At 36.9% G+C, this 23,430-nt stretch overlaps 1 protein-coding gene across 2 annotated transcripts; it reads right to left on the reverse strand.

The window, feature by feature from the left end:
* Window positions 1-9,531: 9,531 nt before the first annotated feature.
* Window positions 9,532-14,145, reverse strand: LOC104590210 (putative serine/threonine-protein kinase PIX13). 2 transcript variants are annotated; one of them, XM_088890139.1, is made up of 7 exons: window positions 14,006-14,145; window positions 13,642-13,771; window positions 12,683-13,017; window positions 11,458-11,593; window positions 11,194-11,336; window positions 10,970-11,093; window positions 9,532-10,339 (listed from the first exon to the last, which is right to left on the reverse strand). In XM_088890139.1, exons 2-7 carry the CDS (start codon window positions 13,706-13,708, stop codon window positions 9,876-9,878), a joined length of 1,269 nt encoding a protein of 422 aa, XP_088746265.1. In that variant the 5' UTR covers window positions 13,709-13,771; window positions 14,006-14,145; the 3' UTR covers window positions 9,532-9,875. The 2 variants fall into 2 exon arrangements, with proteins under 2 accessions (XP_088746265.1, XP_010247082.1); XM_010248780.3 differs by lacking the exon at window positions 14,006-14,145 and having other exon boundaries at window positions 13,642-13,944.
* Between the last annotated feature and the right edge of the window lie 9,285 nt (window positions 14,146-23,430).

The following is a 23,430-nucleotide window of genomic DNA, read 5'->3' on the forward strand; positions in this document are numbered from 1 at the left end:
CCACCACCAACCAGCTACTGATTTGAAATACCTCACCAGCCCATGGCCCTTCGTGCAGTAGGAAATCGACATCCTTGATCCTTTCCCACCAGCAACAGGGCAGAGGAGGTTCTTGGTTGTAGCAGTAGATTATTTTATGAAGTGGGTGGAAGCCGAACCCCTAGTAATCATCACAGCCCGTAACATACAAAGTTTCTTCTGGAAAAGCATAGTATGCCAGTTCAGACTACCCTAGGTGCTGATATCCGACAATGGGAAGCAGTTTGAAGATGTTAAGTTTCAAAACTGGTGTGTCGAGATGGGGATTTAGCAAAACTTCACCTCAGTGGCATACCCCCAAGCGAATGGATAAGTAGAAGTAACTAACAGAGCGATACTTCGCAGATTGAATGCTCGCCTAGCTCAAGCAAAGGGGTTGTGGGTGGACGAATTGCCTAGTGTCCTTTGGGCCTACCGAACTACTACCAAGACCGTGATGGGTGAGACTGCCTTCAACCTCACGTACGGCACAGAGGCGGTGATCCCGACAGAGATCGAGGTACCCACATTGCGATTTGAGGCCTATGATGAGGAAACAAACGACGACGAGCTCTGTACCAACTTAGAGCTGGTAGAGGAGGTGCAAGACCTAGCCTACATTTGAACTGCGGCCTACCAGCAGAGAGTAGCTCTGTATTATAACGCTCGAGTCAAGAAGCGGCAGTTCCGTGTTGGCGACTTGGTTCTCCAGAAAGTTATGGTACCTGAGCCCGGCATAGGTAAGCTCGGACCAAACTGGGAAGGTTCGTACCGAGTAAGGCGGGTGTTCGGGGAAGGCACATACGAGCTCAAGACTTTGGAAGGGAAGCGGGTACCTCGGGCATGGAACATTGACAACCTAAGAAGGTACTACATATGAGTCCGCAACTCTAAGTTAAAATTCCTATAAGACCATGGAACCACCAAGATGACGAGCTGGAGAGAGGACTTTGAGTCACTCGCAGAAGCCTAAGGGCCATGGTGCCGAGCTGACAGAAGATCTCGACACTACAATAAGCCCTAATCACCTCCTCGACATAGGCAAACAAGTCCTAGTCGCCTCCTCGGCATGGGCAGACAAGTCCTAGTCGCCTCTTCGGCATGGGTAGACAAGTCCTAATCGCCTCATCGACATAGGCAAACAAGTCCCAGTCGCCTCTTCAGCATGGGCAGATAAGTCTTAAACACCTTCTTGGCATAAGCGTGACAAGTCCCAATCGCCTCTTCGGCTTGGACAAGTGAGTAGCCCGTGCATGGATAGGTCGGGTACATACCCTACAGTGTCCATCCACCTTGTCGTACAACAACATTGGGTTATTCCTGTTTGGAGTCCAACTCATTAGCTTGATACTTCGGGATAACCACCACTTAGAAAAATTTCGGGATAACTAACACTCAAGAAACTTTTTTACACACAAAAGGTTCTGTGGATCATTATGTTTCATTAATAAAAAGTTCTGAGTACATGAAAAAAAAATATAGAGAGAAGAACAACTACAACTGATCTCGGAGGCTCGGGACATACACTATGTATGGGGGGTCCAAGAAAATAGGCAAGAAGTATCAATTATATTGGGGCTCTTCGCCCCTAGTAGCAGCGTCGGTGGGCTAATCAGTCTCCATGAGATCATTTGTGGCGTCGGCGGCATCACCTCCCTCATCCCCTTCCACAGTCTCCTCGCCGAAGAGGTCATCGCTCTCCTCCTCCTCGGAGTCGGGGTCCTTAGCTGCCTCGAGGGCCATCTCCTCGGTGATCTTTGATGTGGTAATAGCGCTGAGGTCGAGGTGAGGAAACTCATGTCGGGTCAACCACCTGTTGAGTTTGAAGCCTTTGCGGTAGCCTGCCCTCTCGGTCTCGAAAAGCAACTTGCGTTGTTCCACCGAAGACTCCTCGACGGCCTTAATCTTTGCCTCCTCCATCAAGTGAAGCAAGATGTCAGTTCGCTACTTCACTAGCTCCTCGAGGTTCTGGACCTCTCTCTTATGGGTTGCCTCATGCTCCTTCAGCTCCTCCTTCTCCACCATCAGAACGGTCAATAATTCTTTCTGAGCTCGCGCATCCCTCAATAATCTGTTGTTCTCGCTATAAGCTAGGTTCAGATCGGAGTGAGCCTTGCGAGATGATTCCTTGGCTTCGAGAGCCTACTTCAAATTCATCTCGGACTGGTAGACCAGAGCATGGATCGAAGAGTTCACCTGACAAGAGGAGAAACGAGATATAAGTATTGAGAAAAAATCTAAGTACAGAAAGGTTGAAGGTTGGTTACATACCACCATGCAGTGTGTCGCCGCTCTTCCTCCGAGCTGCACAGCCGGTAGCTCGACCCACCGAGTAACCTCTTCAGGGAAGACTGCATCTTCGCTCTTGAGGAGACCAAGCTTTGGGCTCAAGATGCTTTGAGCTGGGACGTCGCTGCTCGATGGGATGGCCTCCTGAGATTGTTGGGCCTTGGAGGATGTAGTTTCCTTGGGCAATTGGTGTAGGGAATCCCTACCCTTGTCCTCCTCGACCAGGTCAATTACCAGGGTATGTTCGGTGTTAGCTGGAGGTTTGAAGGAGGTGGCGCCAATGCCCGAAGTAGGAACCTCCTCTTAAATACGGGCCTTCTTGGAGGCCCTCTTTTTCTTCTTCCCCTTGTGCATTCCTTTGAAGAGCTCATTGGCAGAGAAGTCAGCCATGATAACTGCAACAAGGCAATGAATAGAGTCAGATGCAATGTCATCGAAGCAAAACAAAATAAGAGAAAGAGTACAATAGTTAGTGACCTACCGGGAGGACTTAGGCCGGCCTGCGCGAGCTTCTCTTCAGTCACGAAGTTCTTGAACTTCAAGCCTAGCTTCGCCCAAGTCCAGACATCCTCTTGCACTTTTTATCTAGCCTAACGTCGAGGTCCTGGATGGCAGGTCTCTAGTGAGTTGGAAAAGGCCACCCTTCCGCGTTACGAACTACGAAGTAACGCCTCTTCCAGGCCGGGACTTTGTTGGGGAGCTCGTGTAACAACTTGTACCTGGGGCGTGGAGACATGTAGTAACTACGCCTGCGCTGGGGTAGAACATAGGCCGAATTCTTTTTGATGGAAAGGATCGAGGAAAAAATGTCAAGGTCAAGAGGTCGATTATAGTCATGAAAAAGGGAGATGGTACCTACAATATTACGAATGGAGTTCGGGTGGAGCTAGTCTATGGCAATGTCAAAAAATTTGATGATCTCGACTATGAAAGGGTGGAGTGGAAAATGAAGGCCAGTTACGAGTTGTTCCTCGAAGACCACGATCTTGTCGAAGACCTCGAAGACCTCGCTCTCGCCGAGGTGAGTCTACCTCGGACGGATTGGGGTCCTCATCTTGTGCCGAAGTGCCCACCTCGGTAGGATGAAGCCCCGTAGTCTATGCCAAGGTACCCACCTTGGCCCCAATGGACTCATCGCTCTCATCTAGAAGGCTATCTAAACTAAGGCCAGACATAATGAACAAAAGGAACAAGCGAACTCGAAGTAAAGAGGGGCGGAATAAGGCGAACTCACCAAAAGACGAAAGAAGAAGTGAACTACCCCGAATACAAGACGCGAGCTGAAGAACAGATGTGCGACCTCAACTCTCGAATGCACTTTGAAGGACGAAGGAAAGGGGACTAGGTCCCCCCTATTTATAGCCACCATATCCGGGAACTGGCGGTCAGATTGATGCGATCCTATGGCTCTCATGAAAACCGGCCGCACTCCCTTCGAGGAAAGATTTTGGTTGAGCACGGTTTTTGGCATCCATAGAGTTTATAAACCACATCGAGTCCGCGTGTTCCCGACACGTGATCTGGTTTTTTCCACTGAGCCGCATGGGTTACATCAGTCCGACCAAAAAACCGGGAGGTGAACCAAGAAGGAATCGGGCCAACCTGCTTGCGCTGGCCGTGAACTCCCCGCACCGGGGTTGCTACCCTTGGCACGAGGAGTGGGGGGGCAATTGATGATGGGGTAAGTTGGCCCGACCTAGCAACCGAAGTACACGTGGACGCGATTAGCCAATAGGATGACAACTCAGCAAGGGAACGTTGCTAGTAGTTCGGGAGCTCAGGACCTTGAGCACCTCGCCATAAAGGCACCTCGGTACCTAATCCAGTTCGGAGCCAAAGAACCAAGGTGCAAGATCGGGGCTAAAGAACCGAAGCGCCACATAATCGACTCTAGAAGCTTCTCCAACGAATTCCGAATTCCCCGGGTTTACGACGTTCATTAACAAGGCTCATCCTCACTCCATACGAATTGGAGGGAATTGATAAACCTTATCAAGTGCATTGCTCTCCTTCGAAAGTGGAACGGATCTTATCTATGTAGCCCAGAGATTCCAGAGCCTTTTCGTAGGATTCACGACTACTCAACTATATAGGGGCATCAATCCTCAAAGCGAAGGTATGTGCAATTATTTGCTCACTAGCACTCTAGCGTTTAAGTATTCAGCTCGCATCCATAATATAGTACTGATTTAAGCATTGGAGCGACCTCGCTGGTTTAGCCACCCCAAGTTCTTTGATCTATTATCTTGCAGGTTGGTCCAGCTCGCCATGCCACTGGTGTTTAGATCATCTTCCAGCTACGAGTATCCAGATCGCGCACCATCAATTATTATTATTATTATTATTAAATTTTGTATTTCGTTTCTATAATAAATAAAATTAACTTTTAACATTTATTTTTATTTAATATGATGAATATATAACATTAGAAATGTTTTCAAATGTTTTCTACAAAATTTGTACATTTTCATTCTTTGTGTTCTATCATTTTTTAAATATTTATTATTTAATTATGACATTATGGGTTTCTTTGAAAAGTTGGATCATTGACCCACCATCTATATAAGAAAATAGATTTGCTTTCGGATTAATTTTAAATTAGGGAAATTATAGTTAGAATGGGATGTACATTTAAAATTAGGCTACAGGTTGGTCCTAAAACCGACAAAACTCACCGGCTCTACATTTCAAATTATAAAAACCCTGGCTATGTCATTGGAGGCTTATGTGGCTGTTGCCAACATGGGACTCTTAATCCATGTTGGACACAACAAATGTCTTATACCAAAATTACCCTCTTAATTTTGGGTGATTGAAAAATAAAAAAGCGTTTTAATTTCTCTTCCTTTCTCTCTCTCTCACTCTCTCACTCTCAGAGTCACCTCTCTCTACTCAACGACTATGTGATTTAAAAATAAATAAAAATGGTTTTTGGTTTCGGTATTTACATTCTCTATCAATTTTTCTCATTCTCTCTCTTTCTCTACCTATTGTTCTCCCTCAATCTCTCTCATTCTCTTTCTAGTTCGATCTCTCTTTCTCCCTTAATTTCTGTTGTTTTCCCTTAGTTTCTCTCCCGCTTCCTCTCTCATTCTTTTTCTAGTTTTCTTATACACTTGTATGGTATTAATCAAATTGAATAAAAAACATGAGACCAACTTGGTATGGTTCAAAAATCATTACACCAATTTGATAAAAATTCACAAGAAACTCTTGACTATGAAATTTATACCAACTTGACAGAAATTTATAACTTGATTGTACAAGTGGTTGGTCCCTTTAGTTTTTTTATACTATCTGATTAATATTGTATAAGTTTGTAAGAGAAATAAAAAAAAAAAGAACGAGAGAGGGAGAGGGAGAATGAGGTATTGATTGAGAAGGAGAAGAATGAGAGAGATTGATGGAGAATGAGAGAGAGATTTTGATTTGGCTACATACCAAAGTTGAGAGAGTGGGAGAGATAGAGGGAGCGGGAGATCGAGAGATGACTATGAGAATGAGAGAGAAGGGAGGAAGATTAAGAGACAGAGGGATCAGGAGAGAAAATAAAAACCTATTTTCGATATAGGCTTTCTGTTGTGTCCAACATGGATTAAGAGTCCCATGTCCTCCGATGACACAATGAAGGTTTTTATAATTTGAAATGTAGAGCCGGTTGTCAGAGTTTTGTTGGTTTCTAGATCAACTTGCAACCTAATTTTAAATGTACAACCGGCTTTAATTATAATTTTCCCTTTAAATTATATATTTCATTTACATTATATAAATAATTTTTACTTATCAGACTTAATTTTTGTTTGTCTATGATATCATTTGACCCAAACCACTAACCCACCACCCAAAAAGAAAAATAGTTTGATTTCTAGGTTGATATTAAATTTCGTATTACATTTTCATCATTGATAAAATGATTTCTTATCTATAATACTTATTTTTGTTCAATGTAATGAATGCATAGTATTAAAGATGTACCCAATATTTTATTTTTTATAAATATCTAACATTAGATATGTGCCCAAAATTTTCTCTATCTTTTTTTTTTTTAATTTTTGTGATTCTTGAATTTTCTATTTTTCAAAATTTTATTATTTGACTATGACAACATTTCATTTTTAGGTAGGTTTTAAATTTGACATTCCATTTTCATCATTAATAAAAATACTTCTTATATTTTATACTTATTTATTATACTTTTTACTATTTAATTATGGTATTATTTGTTAATCCATTTGACCTCAAATGGCCAAATTGCTTGCCCACCATCAGGAGGGAAGAAAATGGTTTTTTTTTCAAATTACTTTTCAAAATATTTATTTTTATACTATTAAAATTAATATTGTGGATTTCATTACAAGAATTTAATGATGAGAAAAATATATATTAAATATAGGATTTAATGAGAGAGAATATGAAAATATTTTTAATTTCAATTATATTTTACATTCCATTTCCATCATTAATAAAAACATTTCTTATTTATCATACTTATTATTGTTTAATATGTAAAAAATGTTCCCAATTTTTTTAATTTCTAAATTTTTTCATTTTATTATTTAATCGTGGCAACATGGATTGACCCATTTGACCCAAAATGGTTTAATTTTTTACCACCACCAAGATGAAAACACATTTTTCTAGGTAGATCTTAAAAGCATAAGCTTTTATATTATTGGAATTATTAATTTATTAAGTATGAATTTAATTAATAGAACTTAATGATGAGAACTTGGAAAAAACAAAAATGACTTAAATATACGATTCAATGAACATGAATGTAAGTTAATAACATAAATATTGAATTTAATGAGAGGGAATTGAATGCATTGAATATCTTAAAATTACATCTGTTCAACTCATTTAGTATCAATAACCGATTATCTTATTTGTCATCATTTTTATAGATAAATTTAAATATGGAACAATAAATTTTATCCTCAAAAAATTCTATATATATATAAGCCATCCCTACCACGACAACAGTTTGACTTCCAGATCGGCTTTTAAAACATTATTACCAATACAGTTAAGAGAATGGTCCTCACACCCACTTCACATCACATTGTAGCTACACTTCGATATCCTAACCATTGTGACATGTAGTTTTACACATCGATATCCCAACAGTTGTGGTGGAGAAATCTGGATTCAAGGAAATTACTTGGGCGCTGGTATAAGGTACCAGAGTATGGATTATATATGACGTAAGGATTAGAGCCGATGACCATAAGATGTGCTTCTCTGGATTTGAAACGAAAGATTGTCATAACTGCCAAGTTCGAACTCCTTCACCGACACCACGTCTGTGCTCTGTTTTACTTTTATCGTTGCTGCACTCTTGATCTGAGTTCACTTAGCCAGTGTTTGGAACCGATGCTATCAGTGCCACATCTGAAATCTGTTGCTGTTTTGGTTATGCATTTTTCCGAAAAACATTCTTAGACTATACTTTCAAAATCAGGAAAGGTGTGATTTGAGGAAATATTAATTTTGGTGTTTTTTCGTTTTTTTACCGCTGCCAGTAAAGAGATGCTGATGTGATATTGAAAAATGACTGGCAGCAAATAGCAATGGTCCAGAACAAAAAATAAATAAAAAAAAAGGATAAAAGTCATAGAACGGCATACCAATGCAACACCATTTTCTCAAAAAACAATATTGGTTCCAAACATGGCCTTATTCTACCAGGTTTCTCCATGTAAGACCTTGAAAACATGGACGATCTCATTTAAAGAAATTAAAGAAATAAGAGCAGAGCACCATCTTCGTGTTATTAACAGTGGCTCTCACTGCCTTTCTTATCTGCTACCTTGATAGACTCATAAAAGAGCTTCATCAAGTCCCTCCACAAAATGTACTTTTCCACCATATCTTGAGCAGCCCAACAATCCATCCCTGCATCAGAGATCCATCATATTGACAACTCAACTTGGTCCCCACGTCAAGCATGACAATGAAAGGATCCCGACCCTGTGGCAAGGCCCATTCTTCAACATTATGGTTCTTTATGCACCTCTTGTTTCCACCAACGATGTGGTGTGTAGGGGTGTAAGGGTGTCAATGGACCGGCTTTGGGTTGGACCCCATCTAAATGAAAACCAATTTGGATGGACTAATAAGACATTGAATTGGACCACTCAGACTTAATGGTTCAAAGCATTTATTGAATTGGCTTGAACCTGATTCATTTGTAATGGATTTATATTGGATTCGATGAAATTGAAGAAATATCCGGTCCATTATTAGAAGATAGAATACACGTGTCAATGGACCAGGTTTTGGTTGCAATCAATCTAAATTAAAACCAATTTGAACAGATTGGACAGTCCAGACATTAGATTGGACTGATCCAAAATGATCCAAATATTCATCGGATTGGATTGGATCTAAGCCATCTGTAATGGATTCATATTGAACCGAATCGGATTGGATCCAGTCCAATTGACACCTCTAACTGGTGTGACCAACGGATAGCACAGAAAAGATGGGCTTCTGAGTTCCCAGTGAAATTAGTCAATTACCCAAGCTTCCCACGAGCTTGATCAAGCTACCACCACAAGCCGTACCCATCTTGATTGAAATATAGAAAGCAGAGATGATCAGGATAGAATCTCTTGGAAAGCAGAGACAATATTGATATCTAGAAATATAGGCCAATAAACAGGGTTTAATTCTTTTTTATTAGCGAATAAATAGAAGCATCAAGATTCAAGAGTGTCCAAAGGATAACGGTTTTTTTTTTCGCTCTTGTTGGTCTAGAAATAGTTTTATTTCTGGGCCATTTGATAATGTAAAAGAAGAGTGAAATGGCTGAACTGAATGACTTATTTGTCCTTCTTTTAGCGAATAAAATAATTAAATAATAAAACATTCAAGGTTATTGTTAATTAACTCAATTTCAGCATCAAGCCTTCAACCATTGAGGAATTCACAACCTCATTACTAACTTACTGAAAAACAAAGCATGAAGTCATTCTGTTCAATCACCTAAAGCTGTAATCAGATGGCCTCTTGCCTCAATGCTGCCATGCTGGATAACCTGGGAAAAGAAAGCAATGGCTTTGGGTATCCAAATTTATGAATTGAACTCCACGTCTCTAGCAAGTCTCCCTCCTTCCTCTATGTATGTTTTTCCTTTTCTTCAAAGTTCAAACAGTACTTGTAATTGAATACTAAATGTTATTTTAGCAATTTTATAGCATGACAAGATTGACTTGTGAAAGTTAAAGCAAGACAGAGAGAAAGAGCTTCAGTAGTTTCACTGCTGTAATTAGATTAGATATGTATATCAGTTCTAAACCCCCTCAAAAAAAAAAAACGAAAGAAAAAGAGAGACAAAAAGAAGATACACATTACACAACGCTTGCAAGTTCTATATATAAAAGCATACATAATTTCACCTTGCAATACTAAGGACTCGACAGAATCACTAATTCATCAATCATCACATCCAAAAGACTTGTAAAAGCATTAACAAAAAATGGGGATCGTTTAATAATAAGAAACAATCACCTCATGTGCATTCTGTGCATGGTCATTCACTTCACTGGAGCCATCTTGTACCCAAACTACCCTCGTCTGGGTGGTTGTTGGTAGGCATGATCTCCTACTCTACCACCTTCTTGCCTCGGGTGAAGAGGAGAGCGATGGTGCAAGGGGGATTGGCCGTGGCGGTAGCCTCTAGGTTGTGCAGAGTTGGTTCTGGATTCCTTTGGTTTATTATCTTTGATAGCTTCAATCCGTTCCAAAGTCTCAACAACTTCCTTCATTGATGGGCGACTCTTTGGTTCTGATCCGAGACAACTTAGAGTTAGCTGAGCTAACTGTACTGCACCTTTCATAGGAAATTGGCCTTCCAGCCTAGAATCAATCATGGTTTTTAACTTTCTTTTATCATGTAGAGATGGCTTTAACCACTCTACAAGGTTGTGCTGGCCACTTGGACGGTTTGTATCAAGTGCGCGTAATCCTGTCAGCATCTCAAGCAACACGACCCCAAATCCATAAACATCGCTCTTCACATATAAATGACCTGTTCAAGGAGGACATGGTTGAATTTCCAGTTTACCAGAAAAAGGGGGAGGGGAGGGGTTGGCTAATTTACCAAGTTAGTGGTACCAAATCTTGTATATTTTCAAACTAATTAAAAAGGGTTGAGGTGTTTGAAAATGAAATCCTTTTATTGCACTGTCTGCTAGCATTTGAAACCATGATATCCTTGTCTAAAATGGATTTATTTCCATTTTCTAGTAAGATATTGAAAGGAACTAAATTCCTTGAAATCTTGAAACAACCATATTCCGGTCTTTACTCTTGGAGATGGTTCCATTATAAAAGGTGGACTTGCTCTGGCCATGTCATACATGACAAGGCCCAAATCCACTATTGAAAGATCAACCAGGGTCTCATGGTTTCAGATGTTAGAATCACTATGAGTAAATTTTCTTGTCTGTACAGCACAATTGCTACATAAAAGAAATTGGATGTGGATAGTTACATTTATATAGCTATATAACACCAGGTACAACTACTGGAGTACTTTAAAAGGCATGGACTTGTTTGTCAACCAAATTAATCAGGCCTAGTCCAAATTCAATCCTAAGGTTTAAACCGAAACAGAGAAGACTTGGGGAGAATCAGAAGCAGAGGCAGAAAATATTACCTGTGGCAACGTATTCTGGAGCTGCATAACCATATGTGCCCATAACACGTGTTGTCACGTGTGAATTTCCAGCTGCAGGACCATTTTTTGCCAACCCAAAATCTGATATTTTTGCATTGAAATTCTATATAGAACAAAAGATGAAAAGATTTATTAAGTCTCTTTCTATACCCACAAAAGAATCTTTTTGTATATTAAAAAGCATTTTGGTTCAGAAATCTTACTGCATCCATTAAGATATTGGAGGCCTTGAAATCTCTATAGATTACTTGCTTTTCTGATGTATGCAGGAAAGCTAGCCCTTTAGCTGCACCAGTTGCTATTTTGAGTCGTAAATTCCATGGAAGTGGCTGTACAGCTGAACCTCCTGGATAAGAATAATGTGAGAATTTGAAAATTAGATCAGCTTGTTTCATGTGTACAAGTTCATCTTCCAATGTTTGTGTTTGTTTGCACATCTATGAGAATGAGCGCAAGGTTTTCCTTACTTCTGAAAAGGTGGTTTTCGAGGTTTCCCTTTTGCATGAACTCGTAAACGAGCAAGAGTTCATTATCCTCATAGCAGTATCCGAGGAGCTTTACCAGGTTGGGATGAGAAAGCCTTCCCAAGAAAGTCACTTCTGACTGCACCATAAAAAGACAAAGATGGAAACAAATTATCATATAAATATTGGCTCAAAATTCAAAAATGGAAAAAGGAATTTTAAATGAAACCAAGTTTGTGGGGAGAAGGGAGAGGAAGATAGAGAGAGGAGACAAGTTGGCAGATGTGATATTGAACTTGGCTTCTACTCCTTTAATACAATGTGAACACTCACTCAAGGAAGGCTGAATCCCAACTTTCTAGAATTGGCCAGGCAAATGCTGTCCTGCTTTGCAGTCTATGATAACCCATGCCAACATGGCAATTAGGCCAAAAAATTATTGATTTTCTAGCTTGGAGATACCCTAAAGGTCCATTATTCAATTATGGACTCGGGTATCCAAGGTCTTAGGAGGACGGACTGGCCCTTTTTAGGCACAAACTGGCTGCTTGTAGATTCAAACCCACATTCTATGCTTGTCAGCCCAAGATTTTACCATTGCACCAAGCAATGGCCCTGTATGTGAAAAAGATGGTTTACTCATCTCCATGTTCTCATTACCAACTTCGAAACTGTAGCAGAAAAAAAAAAAAAAAACTACCAACTTCAAAACCATTTGAACTGGTAATTTTTTTAAGGGAGGAAAAAAAACACTTCCTTCAAGTTCTTGGCCATTGATGATAATTAATAAACAGCATTCAAGGATAAAACAATACAAAACATTAAATGTCAAAAATAATATCCTACACCCATTACACCATTCTAAATTCCTTTCTGACTGGGCAAAAACTCATTCTACAAATCCAACCATCTCATCAATTCATGTTAACTAATTAGGTACATTTGTATGCAAGTGATAGTTTGAATTAAGAAAAAAAAGGGTCTGCTCTTAAAAACATTGTAATGAAGAAAATTTAATGAACTAGAGTAAGAATTATTATCTATTAAATTCTTACAAAGAGTTATTGACTAAATAAAAATTACAGTTAATCTATACAAATCAAAATACATCACTCAGCAGTAGCGTTTGAAGAGCATTTTTATCATTTGAAACCCGAAGTGCTCTAAAAAAAGTAAAAATGGAAGAAATTCTACTTTTTTCCTTGTGCTTTTTTTTTTCCAAATTTACCTGCCATTCTTCGTATCCTTGCAAGCTCTCCGAATTTAATTTCTTGACTGCAACAACCATTCCATTACCAATCTTGGAAGGAGCGAACGTCTTCTCATCAATCCAACCCTTGAAAACCCTTCCAAAACCTCCCTCGCCCAGCACTGTATCGGATCTGAAGTTTCTGGTTGCTGCTTTGAGCTCTGCAAAAGTGAAGACTTTCAAGTTCGGGCTTGGTAAGATGTGTCCGTTGGGGAACTTCTCATCCAGGCTCTTGCTTGTCGAATACTGGGTGTTGGTGCTACCGCTGCTGTTGGAAAAGCTGCTGGCGTTTCTCGACGTCCATGTTGATGTCCCTGTGCAACAAACGGGGAGAAAAGGAAACAGAATTAAAGTTATGGGATGGAATTGTGGAAGCAAAAGAGAATCCTGTTGAGGATATGAAAGAAAAAGAGAGAACCCATTTGAGATTTTGGGGCAAAAAAGGAAAGCTACTTGAGATAAAGGAAACAGAAGAAAATCCGTCTAGAGGTAGGGGAAATTAGTGGTTAGTATCGCTATATCAGAATCTGTGACAGACCAATGGCAGAAACAGCGAGACCCATGTGAAATTACGAAGAATGGATAAAACATTGGACCAAAAAAGTGAAACCCATTTAAATATTATGGAAAATAAATGGTTATTTATATCACCATATTCGAAAATTGAAACTAAAAGCAGAAACGGATAAACCCATGAATTCATAGAGAATTGATGAATTATTTAGCCAAAAACAAAACGCTGGGTTTTGAGAGAGAAATTTCCAAGTTTCCCAATTCGAAAGATGCAAATCAGAATTTCTCTTGCACATGATAAGAGGAAATACAGAACCCAAGGAGGTGGCAAAGAAAGAAGCAAGCGCCAATAGCAAAGAAGAAACAGAGAACCCATATGAGAAGATGTTCAAAGAGAAAACAGAAACAAGGAGAAGAGACAGTACCTGGACTTGAAGGTCTGGTGGTGCTTTGGCTTTGGGTATCAACTGGGCTTCCGCAACAGTTACCCATGTCAGCTCCCTTCTGTCAACTTGTTTCTGACACCAACATGGTTTTCTTCACTGTTCTCCTTTACTGATTCAGGCAGAAACAGAGAAAGGATGAGACGGGATGGAAACGGGGAAATAGGAGAGAGGAATTCCTTGACAGTCTTCTTATTATGGGTCAGTCAGTCTTCGACTTTGATCTTTCCTTCCAGTTTCTTAGTGATTCCTATTCAGTTTTCTATTTCCTTTTTTTAATGGATTATTCACTTTTATAGGCATTTTTCATTTTTATACTTTTTTAATTTCAGAATTACAGACTTACAGTAGAAATTCAGCTCTTCCTTCAAGCAAAATTTAGTTTTAACAATTCAACTTCTGTAGTCGTCAAACCTATCACGGTGGACGACCCCATTTCCCTGAGCAGCACGTACGCATTAAATAACTCTCTCCGTTCTCGTCAAGTTTTTGAGTCAAGACTCGACGGTGCCAACGGAACGGGATCTGCTTCTCACGCTTATAAATACGGAAGATGTTTTCAATGCATAATAGGATGCGCGTGTGAAACGCGTGTGAGACGCCCTATGTGAGGAGCAGATCCGATTTCGGTGCCAACTGGTGACACGGTTGGCACCTGGGGTTGGGGATTAATAACCCTCTGAGGAATCTTATAGTTACGAGTCAAAGCAAGGGATCGCGGTGAACCAATCAAATTGACTTGGTCCTTGTAGAGATCGGATCCATTAATTCATTAAAATGTTTGATCAACTTGAGCCAGTAATTGTATTGCATTGATTTCAATTTCCGTTTCCTCACATGGTGATACGCTGCTTTATTAAAAGAACTCCAACCTCTCTTCTTTTTTATTTGTCTCAAGACTTCCTTGACTTGGATTTCAAACCCTGACACTCCTAACATTTGATTTGGATGCCTCCAAAAACCTCTGTAAGAGACAGTTTGCCAAATGAAAGAAGGAAAACCCACTAATGGCTGCTTTGCAAATAAAAAAAAAAAAAAAACCCACTAGTCTGCAGTTGAGACACCCACCTGATGAGCTAGCAAAATTTACAATCACAAGGAAGAGGATTAGATTTTAGCATACCAATGGATAGCCAAGTTGATTGAATCTGAATAAATTGATCATCAGAAAAGAAAAAAGTAAAAATGATGCCAATTCTGTGACCCTACTTTTATGAGACCACGCAGACAATGAATTAACAAAAAGGGTGATATTCAGCTCCCCTGCAATGAGGCCGAGCTGAATTGGGATTCAGTCCTCATACAACAGTACTCACACCTAGTTATAACCACTTGCAGTTGTGCATTAGGAATATCTCCTCTGAATAAAATATATAAAAGGCTTTGAATACGGTGATAATAGAGCGGGGTGTTTGTAGGGCACCTTCTGTGGTGCCCAGATGTGAATTTGTGATAGAATGGTTGAGTGACGGTTTTGTGAGGACTGAATTCATACTCGATGGAACTAGGTAATAAGGTTGAGCCTTTGGCCCCCAAACTACTTTTTTTTTTTTTAAGTGTTATTCTATTAGGCTATATATGTTTGGTTTGAAGGAAAAGGTAAGGAAGGGAAAGTAGGGGAACCCTGTACAAGGTTTGTAAAGGTTTCCCTGCATTTTTCCTTCAAACCAAACAAAGCCTTAGTTTAGGAGTGGAGTAAAGTAATAAATGGGTGTTATTCTATTAGTTTGGTATATGTTTGGAACTGTGGGTGTTTATTCACTAAGGTTATGTTTGGTTTGAAGAAAAAAATAGGGAAATGAAGGGAAAGGTAGGGAAAACAATACAAGGTTTGTAAAGGTTTCCCTATCTTTCCTTTCCTTTCCTTATATTTTCCTTCAAACCAAGCATAACCTAAATGTTTGTATTTGATTTGTTTGTAAAACCGAAAAAAGTAATAATGAATCTGTTTATTGACATTTAGATGCCATTGGACACCACATCAGCAAAATAGTGAATAAATGCATACCCGTTGAGGGGAAGGAACACTAAAATAAAGCTTCAGATCTGCATAATAAGGGAAATGCTAAAATAGCACCTATATAACAACATTTATTAAATAAGCGCCCACAGTTCTAAACACACGCTTTAAGCACAAATCTTTTTAAAAAATAAGATTAACATCTATTTTATGTCTCCATGTTTATCCATTGTTTTTGAACGTCCTCTTTCCTTTTTCTTTATTCTCTACTTTTTGTGAAACTTTAAGCCCCTTTTCCATCTTCTTTTCTCTTTATACAACCTGACAATCGGATCAACCGATCAAGGAGAAACAAATCCCCCCCCTCCAAACAGAAAATTCCCAATTCCGTAACTGACTTCAATCTTTGAATTACTAATTGCATCATAACATTTTACTGACACATCGATCAATTAAGAGTTGTTGCGATAATTGAGAAGTATTCTATGGTTGCTTCATTTATAGAAACGCTAATCTCTCACTGTATGGTCATAGTCAAAATTTTCCATTCATTACACTTGAAACTAAGATAGTCAAATTCAAATCTTTATGGGAATGCATTGGATGGATTATAACTTTGTTCAGACGAAATGGGATTTTGGGTTTGAACTTAGACAAGCTGACAGAGACGGTATTTAGAGTTATATGCGACAAATTCAGATGGTGCACCGATTATCGCCATTTTAGACCTTGAGCCGCAATGTGAGTGTTAGGACCTTTTGATCCCACCCAGAAGTGGGCCCCTAAAAGGTCGGTCTAATAGCATATAACACAAAAGTAAAATTTTAAAAGCAGAAGCTGGATGATCTTAAAAAGATTATCCTTTTTTTATTAGGATAAATTGTTAAAACCTCCACTCAAGTTTATAATTGCAATCATTTATTATGAACTTTTTTAATACGCAAGTAGACCTTCTTTACTAAAATTTTTAATAAGTATGAAAATATCTAAAATAGCCATGTAATTTCTATTGAAGCTGATTTCTATAAAAGAAAAATAGTACAAATTTTATAAACAATACACAAAAAATAAGAGAATTCAAGTTGCAGCATTACTTTGAACAATTAATACGACAGGAAATTTTGGAATAAAATCAACTTTAGAAAAGAGATTGAAAGGTCTGAGCTAGCATTATTATAAAGAGAGAATTTGGAAAATAAACATTTTGGTTAAAAGTAATTGTAAAAATATGTTGAATATTTTCATGCCTCTTTTTAGAGGATTCTAACAAAGAGAGTCTACTTGCAACTTTATTAGAAACAAGGTTTTTAAAACTGGACCAGATAGGGAACCATTCTGGGACTGGTTCCTGGGTTGAATGGTCTGATCATCTGGTTTGAATGGATGGTCTGTTTTGATTTAAAAAATAAAAAATAAAAAATGGCCAAAAACCATTGTCTGAGTTAACGATTTGATAGCTCGACCGCCTAAGTAAGCGGTTCGCTGACCAAATCAACAACTTTTAGCCAAAAAACGATTTTGGGGTGAAACATAACTGATCAACCGGTTCCCAAGTTTTCCAATTTGACTATCTGAGCCAATCCAATTTTAAAAACCATGGTTAGAAAGTCCAAAGGAGATGATTGCAATTAAGGGGGTTTTAACAAGAGCCAAAAACTACAGAAGAGGTTTCAGAAATTTACCCATCTATATATATAGGGAAAATCTATGATATGGAAAAAGTATCTTTTCCATATCATATCGGATGAGATGGACCAATCACCTTCGACTTTCTGTTTTGATGAATTCAGGGTATCGCAAGTAACCAGTTTCAACAACAATTAAAATCACATTTCAAAAAAGAAATTCATTTCAAATAAAAAAAATGTTAAGGTCTTTCCATTCGTTCTTCCTCCTCGGATGAATCTCTCCCATAGTCGACTCTTTCTCTCTCTTACTTAGACTTCACATCACCGGCGAGGATGGAACCAGCGGCGACATCTAACCACCAGTAAATCTCTATCTCCTCTTTCTCTGTCTTTCTCTCCTTCTCTCTCTGTATTCGATATCATATTTGATTTTCTTTATGTTCTCTGTGGACGACACCAACCAGCAATGGCAAACACATTTATAGTTTTGTTATCTCATTCGCTAGACACTGTTATTAGATCCCTCTTCTCTACATTTGTGTATATGTTGGAGTGGGAATGACGAGTCTTGTTCTCTTGTAGGTGGCTTGCGGGCCATATTGACAGACCAGAATAAGTGCTGGAGTGACAGAACTTGCAGTAGGGATCTACCCAATGAGGTATTGGTGGAATTAATGAAAAAGAAACTTGGAATACATGTATATTTGTAGGTTGATTCTTGATTCTTAGGGTTGCTTTCTGGCAACTTGGAAATGAATTCCATTGCTCGTTTAATGTCAATTTCATGCAGTTTTCAAACTTCAATTCATACTTTGTTAATGTGTAGTAAGTTTACAGAACAGAAATTCATTAGTGCCAATACCCTTCAGGATGAAACTTGTCATGATCAAATACTGAATAATTAAGTGCCCATTTATTCAGCTAAAAATGTTTGAACCTGATATCAAAGGGCAAAACTTCTTAAGAATGAATTAGCCACTGATCTTTAGGCCAAAAAACATATTGTAATTTTTTTTCAGAGCAAATTTGTTCCCTTGAAGTTCGACCAGAAGAGGGAGCTCGAAGAAGTTGACTAGAAGAGGGAACTCGAAGGAGAAGTTCAACTAGAAGAGAGAGTTCAAAGAAGTTGACCAGAAGAGGGAACTCGAAGGATAGAAGAATGGGTAACAGAAGATTAGAGATTAACGGATGGGTTAAAGTGTTAAATTTTAATTAACATATAAAAAAATATAATTACTGTTACTTAAATAACTCTTGTAACTGGTGTGTACGTGGCAGTAGCAGAGGTTTTTAGATATGATATGGTTTTCCATATCATAGTCAGTCTTATGGCTACAACCCACATCATTCAGAGATGTGGCTTTTTCAAATTTAAACACATGACATTTTTTGAAAAGTTGTTGCTAAAGCCCATAGTCCATTACTATCATTCAACCAAGTGATTTTCTCATTTTCTAGAAAAAAAGACATACGGCAATTTCTGAGAAATTCCTGCTAAAGCCCACAACCCACTACCAGGCTACAGTTCCCCACTATTTAGACACATGGCCTTCTCATTTTTTGAAAACTAGACACGTGGTATTTTCTGAAAAGTTGTTGCTAAAACCATCAACCCACTACCACCATTTTCAATCCATTCCTAAAAAAATGCAAAAAAATGTAAAAGTTGTTATCCACAATCATTTCTGCATACATTCTATCAATCTCAATTAATCATTAATCCTCTATGTATCATAATAAAAGAAAACTATCTATATTCTAATAATCATTGAAAAACTACTTTTTAAAATAAATACTTATTGAAATTTTAATAATTATTTAAAATATTAATAAATATAAATGGAGAAATACGGATACACCCAATGCAGAAATCTAATTCCCACTGCATAGCTATAAACATTCAAAACGTTCAAAAACCACACTCTATGCACTCATACCCCCCGTGAATTGGCATCAATTTTGAACTGGCATGTACCCCAAATGTACTTTGAACCTACAAATTCTGACACTAAGGGTATCGGTCATTCTCCCAAATATAAATTTAACATTATTAATTTCATAATATAAATTTAAGATTACTGATTCTCTAGTAAGGGGTCATTTACTAGTTTTTTATTGTGCATGATAAATATGTATGTATGCGTAATGTGTAAATATGAAAACCCAGTCAAAAGACTCAAAAAACGACCCATTCACGTTGCATTGATACGCGCACCCTTCACACATTGGCCCATTCTTTTCTTGCTGGGTTTCCTTGATCCAGTCTAATAGTCCAAAAACTCCTAATTGAATTTCAAGGAAAATTCTCCATTGCGGGTCCTGTTTGGCAAGATAAGACAGATAAGTCAGATATTAATCAATCTGGTGATTCATGTCACAAAGATATTAATCAATCCCTCTTGGTCTTGCGCCTTTGGGCCACCTGAAAACGATCATAATCGTCCTATAAATATGCAATTCGGCAGTTGACCCATTCTGGGCGTGGCTCGTCTGTTTCTGTTCACTTATAATAAGATGCTGAAATGGAAAATAGAATTAATAATTGAAATATGTCAAAATCAAATTGGACCCAACAACCCAGTCGTATTTTACTCGGTTTGTTTGGAAATATTTTTCGAATGGTGGGTGGTATGGACGTGATGCTAAGGCACATGGATAAACATTATATGGCAAATATGACAGCATTGATGCATCATGCATAATAACATAAATATCTGTTTGTTTTTTGAATTTTGAGAGAGAGGGAAATTGGTTAATGAGATTTTGGTTTCCATTTTGATATGATTTAGGTGGGATTCATAAAAAATTTATTTTCCCTGCGTATAATTTACATGGGTAAGTGATATTCATCTCTTAAATAGATAAATAACTTTCCCACGGGAGAAAAGTTGATAATATTTGAATGGGACAAAATTGCCTTTTTTAATAATGGCATTTTATGGTTAAAATGGTCATTGTCTTATTTATTTAGGAAATAAAGGAACATGGGTAAATACACTTATTCGGGCAAATATTTCCTATGAAACACTTACCCAAGTAAGTACATTTACCCCAGTAAGTAACTTCCTAAAAAGCAAATGGGGCCAAAGGGTAAAAGACTTAAAGATACCCCGAGTTTCATAAATTGACTTTAAAATACCTTGAGCTTTTCAAAAAGACTTAAATATACCTTGTAATTCTTTTATTCCTCATTTGCTTTCAAATTTTCAAAATATACATTAAAATTTTCAAACTCATATGGGTGGTGAGTATAGCACTCTCTCTCTCTCTCTCAAAATTTTTTATAAATATGTATTTTTTCTTATTAATTAGATGCAAATTACAAAATCCAAATTTAATTACATAAACACCTCATCTAAATATATGATAATTGGATCAAGCTGTGAAGTTTTAGGTATCATTGACAGGTCTATTTGCTTGGCTAGATTCTTCTTTTTCTAATGTTTTATCTTTTTGGTGTATCTTTTTTTTTTCCATTTATTAAAGAAATATAAGATTTAAATATAAGGAATTGAATGAGGTGAAAAGTAGTAGTTCAACTTACAATTTAAACCTCACAGTTAAATATGGACTAAATTCAAAATTGAGTATTTAAGTCAAAAGAAAGTTCTAAAATCTTATTCATATTTTTAATAGTAGTTTAAATATAGAATTGTAGATATGTTTAATTTTTTCTATAATTTGCTTTTGTATTTCTGTGTAAAAATAATCATGATATGCCACACTTACTTTTTGTCTATATGGCAATTATATAACATTATACATGTGTCTAAATGTTTTTTTTTTTGCAAAATTAATGTTTTTTATTCGTTTTTGCATTTCTATATTTTATTAATTTTTTACCTAAAAGTTGAACTATTGATATTTTCCAAACAATAAAGTAATTTCATTTTTTGTTAGTTGTAAGTTATGTATTTCATTTTCATTATCAATAAAAAAATTCTTGTTTATTATGCTTGTTTTTAAATTTTATTAATAAAAATATCATAAATGTGTAATTTTTTTTTACATTTTTATAAATTTCTATATTTATTTCTATTTTAGAAATTTTAATACCTAACTATGACTTCATGGGTTAATCAATTTGATTCAAATGGTTGAATTGCTTAGCTACCACTTGGATAAAGAATGATTTTGTTTTTGAGTCAATTTTAAAATTTATGGGTTTATATTGTTAAAAAATATTGATATAAATATAATTAATAGCATTTATTAATAAAAAACAACTTAAATATATGATTTAATAAGAGAAAATGGGAGTTAATACCTTTAAATATAAGACTTAATGAAAGGGGATTAAATGAAGTAGAAAGTAATAATTGAAGTTACACTTCCAACGTTTATAATTAAATATGGAATAAATAGATAAATATGGGCATTTTAGTAGCCATTAAAACTGGCATTAAAGATGTAATAAGATGACTTTTATACCCTTTCTCAAACAAAGAAATAGAGGGTAATTTTAGTCAAAAAAACTTCTACTCAACATTCACACTTTTAATGAAGATCAAAACCACCATGATTGGTCCAAAAGGTTCTAGACTAGACAACTAGAAAGTTTCAATTTCTTGGGCCTTACACTACTTTTTTGTGCCGAGAATTCATCACTCAATGTTTCCTACATTTATCTATTTGAAAAAAAGGGTAAAAGATTTTAAGAGTCATTGAACACAACTATTGAACTAGTCTAGTACCTGTTTTTATTCTTCCCTACTCTCTCTCTCTCTCTCTCTCTCTCTCTCTCCCTTTGTTATCTTTATTTGTTAATAGAACCAGTGGAAAAAAATAGGATTTTTAAAATTTAAATGACTTCAAATATGCCTTTTCATTGATGGAGGGTATGTTTAAGTAAAGTGGGGTTAACTAACAAGGTATATTTAAGTCTTTTTGAAAAACTCATGGTACATTTAAGTCAATTTATGAAAATTCAAGGTATGTTTAAGTCTTTTACCCTACTATAAATGGGTTGGGTTCAATTTAGCACTTAAAAGTTAAAGCAAGAATTGTTTCTTATCTATGTTTAGACCAGCCTACCCATTCATCCACATGATATTATCTCTCTTTGGTTGAAAATTTCAACTGAACTAACATATGAAGAAAATGTATACGGAGGAACTATTATTAAGGGAAAACACAAATGCCCTTCGAGTGTCATTTAATTCTCGTTATCAACCATTCAAACATTGACAAAAAATGAACAATCCCAAAATGTGACAACCATTCATACGTGACCCCAACTTTCTTAAATAGAAGAGGCAAGGATTTGGGACTATTCATTTTTTTTTCAACGTTTGAATGGTTGATAATGAGAATTAGATGACACTTGAAGAGCATTTTGTCTTTTCAAATGCCACATACAGCTGGATAACGATAGGTACTGGATTGACACATTTGGAAAGTTTGGGTACTGAATTGTCACGTTTTAAATTTCAGAGACCAAAATGGCAATAGGCCCAAAGTACAGGGTATACTAATCGGGAATTTCCCTATTATTAACTTAGTGGTTGAATCGTTGGGAAAAATACTTGCCTCCTACTACACTGGAGGACATGTGCCCTACCACAACCATTTTATACACTAATTTTAGGGTCTAAGGTTAGGGTTTAGGGGTATAGATTTTAGGATTTAAGGGTTTACAATTTAGAGTTTAGATTTTAAGGTTTAGGGTTTAATGGTTTAAAGTTTAAATTTTAGGGTTCAGGGTTCAAGGGTTTAAAATTTAGATTTTAGGGTTCAGGGTTTTAGTTTAGGTTTAGAGTTTAGAAATTTAGGATAGGATCATGTCTTCCAATGGTTTAATGTGTTGCCCGAATCAATGAACCAGTTGTTGGATGGCTGACTAAGACGGTCTTTTTTTATGGTTTTGACCATTGTCCAAGATGAAGCCAAATAGTTTTTCTGGTTAGACCATTAGCATTTGGATTAGGACGATAAATGATCGGATTCAAAACAATCTGGATTTGATCTTATTATTAAAAATTTGTATATGAATCCAGTCTTATTATTAAAATCAGGATATGATCATTCAATTTTTATTTATAATAAATTAATATAAATATAACATACTGAATTTATATAAATTCATATATAATATAATATGTAAAAATGTACTTTTATAATTTTAAGTATAATTATATACAATTTTATACATTAAAATCAATCTATATATATATATATATATAT

The sequence above is a fragment of the Nelumbo nucifera genome, chromosome 6 (genome assembly GCF_055504915.1).
Source record: "Nelumbo nucifera cultivar China Antique chromosome 6, China Antique-T2T, whole genome shotgun sequence".
NCBI lineage: Eukaryota > Viridiplantae > Streptophyta > Magnoliopsida > Proteales > Nelumbonaceae > Nelumbo > Nelumbo nucifera.